General features: G+C 40.8%; 1 protein-coding gene across 1 annotated transcript; it reads right to left on the bottom strand.

Annotated features, from left to right (window-relative positions):
• Positions 1 to 4,072: 4,072 nt before the first annotated feature.
• On the bottom strand, positions 4,073 to 6,967 carry LOC120044941 (zinc finger and SCAN domain-containing protein 2-like). Its single transcript, XM_038989691.1, has 2 exons — positions 6,674 to 6,967; positions 4,073 to 5,477 (listed from the first exon to the last, which is right to left on the bottom strand). Exons 1-2 carry the CDS (start codon positions 6,843 to 6,845, stop codon positions 4,537 to 4,539), a joined length of 1,113 nt encoding a protein of 370 aa, XP_038845619.1. The 5' UTR covers positions 6,846 to 6,967; the 3' UTR covers positions 4,073 to 4,536.
• Between the last annotated feature and the right edge of the window lie 1,030 nt (positions 6,968 to 7,997).

Genomic DNA, 7,997 nt, shown 5'->3' with positions numbered 1-7,997 from the left:
CTTTCCTCACCATCTTATATAAGCATGCCCCATTCAAAAAAATGTTGAACTAAGAACAGATATAGCCCTTGGTTTACTCCAGACTTGACTGCCCTTGACCAGCACAAAAACATCCTGTGGCGTACTGCAATAGCATCAAATAGCTCCCGCGATATGCAACTTTTCAGGGAAGTTAGGAACCAATATACAGTGAGGGGAAAAAGTATTTGATCCCCTGCTGATTTTGTACGTTTGCCCACTGACAAAGAAATGATCAGTCTGTAATTTTAATGGTAGGTTTATTTGAACAGTGAGAGACAGAATATCAACAAAAAAATCCAGAAAAACGCATGTCAAAAATGTTATAAATTGATTTGCATTTTAATGAGGGAAATAAGTATTTGACCCCCTCAATCAGAAAGATTTCTGGCTCCCAGGTGTCTTTTATACAGGTAACGAGCTGAGATTAGGAGCACACTCTTAAAGGGAGTGCTCCTAATCTCAGTTTTTTACCTGTATAAAAGACACCTGTCCACAGAAGCAATCAATCAATCAGATTCCAAACTCTCCACCATGGCCAAGACCAAAGAGCTCTCCAAGGATGTCAGGTACAAGATTGTAGACCTACACAAGGCTGGAATTGGCTACAAGACATTACAAGACCGTCACACTGTGGCATACCCTGCGTGCTGCTTCAGCATTCTGTGGCACGTCATTTAATTATCCGCCATTTCTTCTGTTATTGCTAGTTTGACCACCAGAGGGCATCTTTGAGAAGCATTTGATAGTATTCCGTATTGGCATTAACAGAGAATTTTTTGTAATAACATAGTATATGGGATTGATTTTAAGAAATTTGGCTTAATTAATTTGATTAATATTATGGTGTTTCCATTCAGAGAAAAATGGTCAGTTTGTAAATTCAGACCGTTTCGCTCTCGGAGTGCAGTAGGGTTGATTTGAGCGTTCTGGCCTAACAACCGCAGTCAAGCACCCAAGCTAACGTTGGCTAGCTACTTCCAGACACAAATGAGACCGCTCTGGCATTTTACTCGCCCTAGCAGAGTTGGTAAGGCAGTTTTCGTGTTAACCAGAGGGTTGGTGACTGTAAATGTGCTGCTGGAAACAATTTTACGCTTTTTTTCTGACGTTTACTGACACCGGCCATATTCAACGGGTGTTGAGCGCTTGTAAAGTAATTATTCTGCGCTCTGGTACACTCAGACGAGAGTGCTCTGAAATCCATGTAGATAGTAGGGGTGCGCGCTAATAGAGTTTCAATCGGTGACGTCACTCGCTCTGAGACCTGGAAGTAGTTGTTCCCCTTGCTCTGCAAGGGCCACAGCTTTTGTGGAGCGATGGGTAATCAAATCAAATGTAATTTTTCACATACACATGGTTAGCAGATGTTAATGCGAGTGTAGCGAAATGCTTGTGCTTCTAGTTCCGACCATGTCTAACAAGTAATCTAACAATTTCACAACAAGTAACGATGCTTCGAGGGTGGCTGGTCAACAGGAAGTATTTTTAAAGACGTGCTTTACATTGAAATACAGACAGAGATGTAGTAGTCCCAGAGTTAATGATCCAAGGTCAGTTTTGCATTTCACCTCCTGATTTAAGATGACTGACCGTGTTAGGATTTTTTTTAAACAAGGCTTAATCATGCTCTCTCGTCTGCAGGTATGTTTTAATGTGAGAGAGGAAGCCAGTCCCGTCATCGCCACCTCACCCGCTCTTAAGATAACCTTCGGGCCAACTGGGGGCCCAAGGCTGGTTAGGAGACCCCGCAATTGTGATGAACTGAGAGAATATTAGGGTAGCACTTTAATTCATGAATCCTATGCTGTCTGCCCCTGTTCTTACCTCTTTCCCTTTCTGTCTTCTACACCTCTCTCCCCACCTCGTCTTTCTTCCTCGTTTTATAATGCACACCATATGTGCATTGAAGTACAGATTGAATTTGTATTTATAATATTATAATTATAATGCATTCATGTATTTATAACACCTTGATAATGAATAAACTTCTTTCAATAAAGTGTTTCACATTCTCCACAGGATGAAATTAAGTATCTCATTGAAATACTATCCTGTGTTCTCAGATTAATGCAGATGAAGGGAGTTAGATATGCATTTTTTCTGTATATATGAATTACAAATCAATCATGTTTCTAGTCTATTGCATAGTTACAATGTGTAATCATTGATGTCCCAGAAGCAAGAGTGGTAAACATTGTTGAAGTGTATAATTGTAATACATACAGTACATGCAGACACAGCATCATTCAAATAATGGAGTTTGATATGACTGAAAAATAATGTCTCAGAGATTCATACCTGAACCGCACCTTTATTTGCCAAAGAAGAGTACATGATCAGTGAATATATTCAATGTACAGGCTACAATGTGGGAATCTCATGCATGGTAATAACTACATTACATGTGTATATAGGACTTGCATCCTTGGCACAATAAAGTTATCATATTCTACTCTATCCACAGGCTTAATTAATGCCATTCAAACTTGAAGTTGATACAACTATGATAGCTGAGGTTCATAGATTGGTATGAATATTAGTTCAGAACCTAACGTTTTAGGGTCCATACAAAGATCGGCTACATACTGTAGCTAGCTACACATCCATAGGCATAGTTATTTTTATCCTCCACTAACATATTCCTCTCAATTGTACATTGGCTGATTTCTTTTGATTTTCCCATGATCTCAAGCAAAGAGGCACTGAGTTTGAAGGTAATCCTGGAAATACATCCACAGGTACACCTCCAATTAACTCAAATGATGTCAATTAGCCTATCAGAAGCTTCTAAAGCCATGACATAATTTTCTGGAATTTTCAAAGTTGTTTAAAAGCACAGTCAACTGGAATTGTGATACAGTGAATTATAGGTGAAATAATCTTTCTGTAAACAATTGTTTACAGAAAAACAAAAAATTACTTGCGTCATGCACAAAGTAGATGTCCTAACCGACTTTCCAAAACTATAGTTTGTTAACAAGAAATGTGTTGAGTGGTTGAAAAGCTAGTTTTAATGACCTCCAACCTTAGTGTATGTAAACTTCCGACTTCAACTGTAGCTAGCTATCGTTAGCTCAAATAAAGCAAAATGATGTAATAATATGAAAGTATAAACCCACCATAGTGATGTCGATTATGAATGAAGTCCCAGGCGGAGGGTTCTCGGTTGAACACAGATGCGTATCGGACAGTCCTTGCACTTTTCAACCCACGCCCACCCTGATATATAACACCGCCCACTGGGCGAAATGGCGTAAAATGAGTGCTGCCCCCTCTGTAAGGCTGCCATTAGCTACTAAATTATCCATAACTTATTCTGTATGGGATTTTAAAATAATCTGTTCAAGGACATACATCTGGTGTAATAGAAGCAATTACTGGTACCATGATTGTCTTTAAAATGTGTATATATTTATATGAAGATTGACCACGAAGATTTACATTTTCCCTTCACTATGTTTTCTGCATACAATGCCTGCAGTACTGCGGTCGGCCTTGAACTTGGTGGCTGATTTTAGCCATCTTTATTTTTCACCTTGTCTTCTTTTCCACTAGAGGGCGACCTCTAACAGTTATTCAGCTCAGAGTAACCGTAGATCCAAGGCCTACCATAAAAATAAACACTGTACATTGATTCACACACTACTAGACGCAAGTGTATACTACTGTGACAAATGATAACTTGACATGATTTAAGAGAAGTTAAGGGAGGTAAACTTGTGTGCATTAGAAAACCCTATGTCAACTTTACATCTCTCTCTGTTGGTTTCAAGAAATGGGTGTGTAAAATAAAAACAAGGATAATATTGCTCTAATGAACTTCCTCACAGTTCTCATACTAAGACTGACCTCTGTGTTCCTGGGTGAGAGATAATTCAAGTATACCATTTAGTGTTCAAACATGGTTTTATAAGAACATTGATGAGGATGGGCTGTCTGTAACAATAGTCCCACTGGTCATTCTAGCTAACGTTGACCTGATGTGAGTTTTCTTTCCTTCTTCGGAAACAGACATTCAGAAATAAATGTTCCCACACATGCTTAATCAATATGACAGAGTTAGTTTATTTGCAAGGAGACCAACCAGCTCCAATTGAAATCTTTAAGAGGAAGAAATTAACATTATATTTCTCTCTAACATAGTGTCACATATTGATCCACGAGGGGATGCGTTCAAGTCAAGTATTTTCATAGCATGTTCATGAGCAGCTCTCTCAAATCAATGGAGACATGAGGTGACTCAGTCTACAAAACATTACACATTCTATAGTCCTCTAGTCTTACAATTAAATGTAGAATTAGACATTCCTTCTCTTCAGTTCTATCTCTTTCTCTTCCAAAATGCTGGGTACTTTGAGAACATTTGGATTTAACCTTTATCTTGACAGGGAAGTAACACAGACTAGATAAGCCCTGTAAAAGAGACCCTAGACTCAGTATGACTTTCCATGTTGCTCAAGGGAAAGGCTTTGTCTATCCCCTCATGGGGTCTTTCCACTCCAAGGCATCTTTCTCCTACCTCCCTCGGGTGTGAGTTCTGAGGTGTCCCTTGATATGGCTGGACTGACTGAATCCTTTCCCACAGACAGGACAGGAGTAGGGTTTCTCCCCCGTGTGGACCCTCAGGTGGGTCTTCAGATGGACTGACTGGCTGAAGCGTTTACCACACACGTGGCAACGGTATGGTCTCTCTCCAGTGTGGATGCGTTGGTGCTCCCTGAACCTCCCTGAGTAGCTGAAGCTCTTGCCACACACACCACAGTGGAAGGGCTTATCCTTAGTGTGAGAACGCAGGTGGACCTTGAGGTAACTGGTAGAGGTGAATGACTTCCAACAGACTGTGCAGAGGATTTGCCTGTGACTAGTGTCACCACTGTGTGGTACTGTGTGGGATAGCATGTGTGCCTCCAGTTGGGAAAGCTCACAGAACACGGCTCCACACTGAGTACATGAGTGTGTCTGTGTGTCCTCTGGTCTCCTTTCTGGATCTCTCGAAACATCAGTAACACTGTCAGTGTTCTCACTCTGTGTTCTAGAACAGTCTGGATTTACTGCAGAGAGGGGCTGAGACTGAGGGGAGTCACTGGTTGGTTCTGATAGTGATACTCCATAGCCCTCGCCATCAGGTTCGATTTTGATCTGTCCAGCTGTGTTGGTCAGTAGAGAGTACTTCTCTCTGTTCTCCACAGTTTGGGGAAGATGTGTGGGCTGAGGTGGCTCCTGATCACAGTCACTTTTCACACAGGGAGGAATGGTTATGGAGTCTTCTTTGGTATCAGCCTCCGGCCCTTGAATCTCCTCTACCTCCCGACGAGTCCTGAGTTCACCCTGTTCCTGTTTAATCTGTGTGTGCTCTGTGTTCCTCTGTCCCAGACTGGGGCTCCACTCCTGCTCACAGTGCTGTTGCTCAGGGGGAGTTTGCTGCTCTGAGAAACAAGAGACAATGGGCTGAGGAGCTGGTGGAAAGAAGACAATAAATGATGTCAATGAAAGTAATGACAGCTGTTGACGTTTGATTGACAAGACCACCATTGAGTTAGCTAGCTTGTTCTGGGAATGGAATATATATGTCTCTGTCTGAATCTCAAATCTCGCCTTCTTCCCGAGTTCACGCACACCTCTGCCATATGCACAAGTGTCCTAAAGCTGAGGGTGTGAAAATGATGGAGGGTGTCTCCGATAACCACTTTGACCAAGCCAGCAAGGTTGGCGGCTTCAGAGCGAAGTGGAATCCCCCCAAAATATTTTTTAATTTGTGCAATTTCACGTTTGCGCAAGCATCACTGTGCAAAATGGTACGCAGCATCATCTGGATATGTGAGCAACAAAAGTTCAACATTTACCTTCTGCTACCATTTCTGTCAAGCCGTCTATGCATATAATCTCATGCATATGTTCAATAAATCCAAGGTATGCACCACACAGAACGCACTGCAATTGCCTCTGCAACGCAACGCTGTAAGGCAAACACAGTGTTCCATTGGAAATGAATGTACTTCTGGTGTACCAAAACCATGTTGGTGTGATGAGAAGGCATTATTATATGCCAAGTGCAATTGTTTGTTTGATTTTTGATACATGTAAAATATTAAATACCTCACAAAATGCAATGTTTAACTGTTACTGAGGTTTATATCTTGTAAAACGACAGGGTGGATTTGTTAATAAGAATTTCATGCTTGTTTTATTATTGCAAAGTGTAACATGAATTTCATCATTCAAGTCACCAGTGTGTCCCAAAGTTGATGGGTTTAATGATCCCCTCATCACTCTCAGGAAGTCACCCTCGGATTTTGCCAGCAACATGGGGAAACTGAGGGCCCTTAATCCAGTTTTTGTCAAATTAATGTCAGATTTTACTTTTTGTAGCAGGCTAGGAAGATTTACTCAGCAAGTTAGGATAATTAGGTTAATGTTAGGAAAAAGGTTAGGGTATGCTCAAATGCTAAAAACAAAACAAAAAAACTTTTGACATTAATTTGGCACAAGCTGAATTCCTTCCAGCCATGACCAGGGCCCTCAGAGCGAGTTGGTAGGGGCGAGGGGTGGGATACACCGTCTCTCTGCCCTAAACATTCAAATACTGTAGAATACAATTTAACACGTTTCTAGCCCTATAGCTAATTTGTGTAAAGTCGAGCTAGCTACATACCCGGTATGACCGGTGTGATCAAGTGGCGTTTCAGGTATTGGTTCTCTCTCTTCGTCCGGACTATTTCTTCCTGGTACTCAGAGATTGTGTCTCCGACCACTCCAAGTATCTCCTCGGCAGCTTGCATCAACCGCTCAGTTAGATACACATTCAGATATTGTAATTTAGCCATCGTTGGACGATTCTAGGGCACAAAATATCTTCCCAAAATACACGTAGCATGGGCAAAGACAGTACAGTCTTCAGAATCTCTGTGGCTAGGGGCTTGTTGTCAAACATGAACGCTGTACTGCACGGAAGTGACGTCAGCACGATAGGCACACATGGGTAGAATTGCTGGTTTTCAGATTTAAGAAAATATAGCTAAAGTTGCGTCATTGACATTGTAAAAGAGATACACACCATTGCGTTGGTATACACCATTGCGTTGGTATGCCCCGTTGCACATCATGAAATAAAGAAAAAAAGGTCGACTTTGACAGACTGAGCAGTACACTAAGTAGACTACCACTGGAAGAACGTGAAAACAACAACTCAGTAAGGTAATTCGTTACTACAATTTATGTCTTGCTATGATGTGTTAATCTGATCCCTTCCAGAATGTCAACACATCTAAAAAGGCATATTATGCAATATAATGTAGCCTAAGCTATGATATTGGATAGGCTATTCATATCAAGTATCTATTTTCATAGTGTGAATGATGGAAAAAATGTATCAATTTATTAATAAGCATTAGGAAGGGGACTGTAATAGTGTTCTGTAATGACTGTATTTATTCACATTCTCTGTGTCTACATTCATAGGTCATGGACAGGACACACCAGACAGGACCCACCTGATCTACAGCCGTCTTGGGTAGTGCGCATCCCAGGCTGGCAAACCTGGATAGGGTGTTCCCCAAGGTGACATTCTATTGAAATCCACCCTACTCCTGGTCATTTATTATGACTAAATATGATCAGTCTGACATAATTCTATTTATAACTGCATAATATCATACTTAAGCAAATGTGATGGGTAGCCAGGCTGAAACTCCCTGTGACAGTCAGTCCAACACCTTTGTCCAAGGCTGTCAAACTAAATTCCTGGAGAACCGCATGATTACTGGGTTATTTCCTTTCAATTAATGTTCAATAAAGACCTATGTATGTATCTATGTATGTATATATATATATATATATACAATTGAAGTCGGAAGTTTACATACACTTAGGTAGGAGTCATTAAAACCTGTTTTTCAACCACTCCACAGATTTCTTGTTAACAAACAACAGTTTTGGAAAGTCGGTTAGGACATCTACTTTGTGCATGACGCAAGTAA

This window comes from Salvelinus namaycush, chromosome 3, assembly GCF_016432855.1.
Source record: "Salvelinus namaycush isolate Seneca chromosome 3, SaNama_1.0, whole genome shotgun sequence".
NCBI lineage: Eukaryota > Metazoa > Chordata > Actinopteri > Salmoniformes > Salmonidae > Salvelinus > Salvelinus namaycush.
This window is presented reverse-complemented; position numbering and strand designations above follow the sequence as displayed.

Bases quoted from the DNA above. Each gene is read 5' to 3' on its own strand.
- LOC120044941 (XM_038989691.1), bottom strand. From the start codon at position 6,845: ATGGCTAAATTACAATATCTGAATGTGTATCTAACTGAGCGGTTGATG. The intron at 5,478-6,673 runs GTATGTAGCTAG...TCTTTCCACCAG, and splicing joins GATCACACCGGTCATACCGG to CTCCTCAGCCCATTGTCTCT.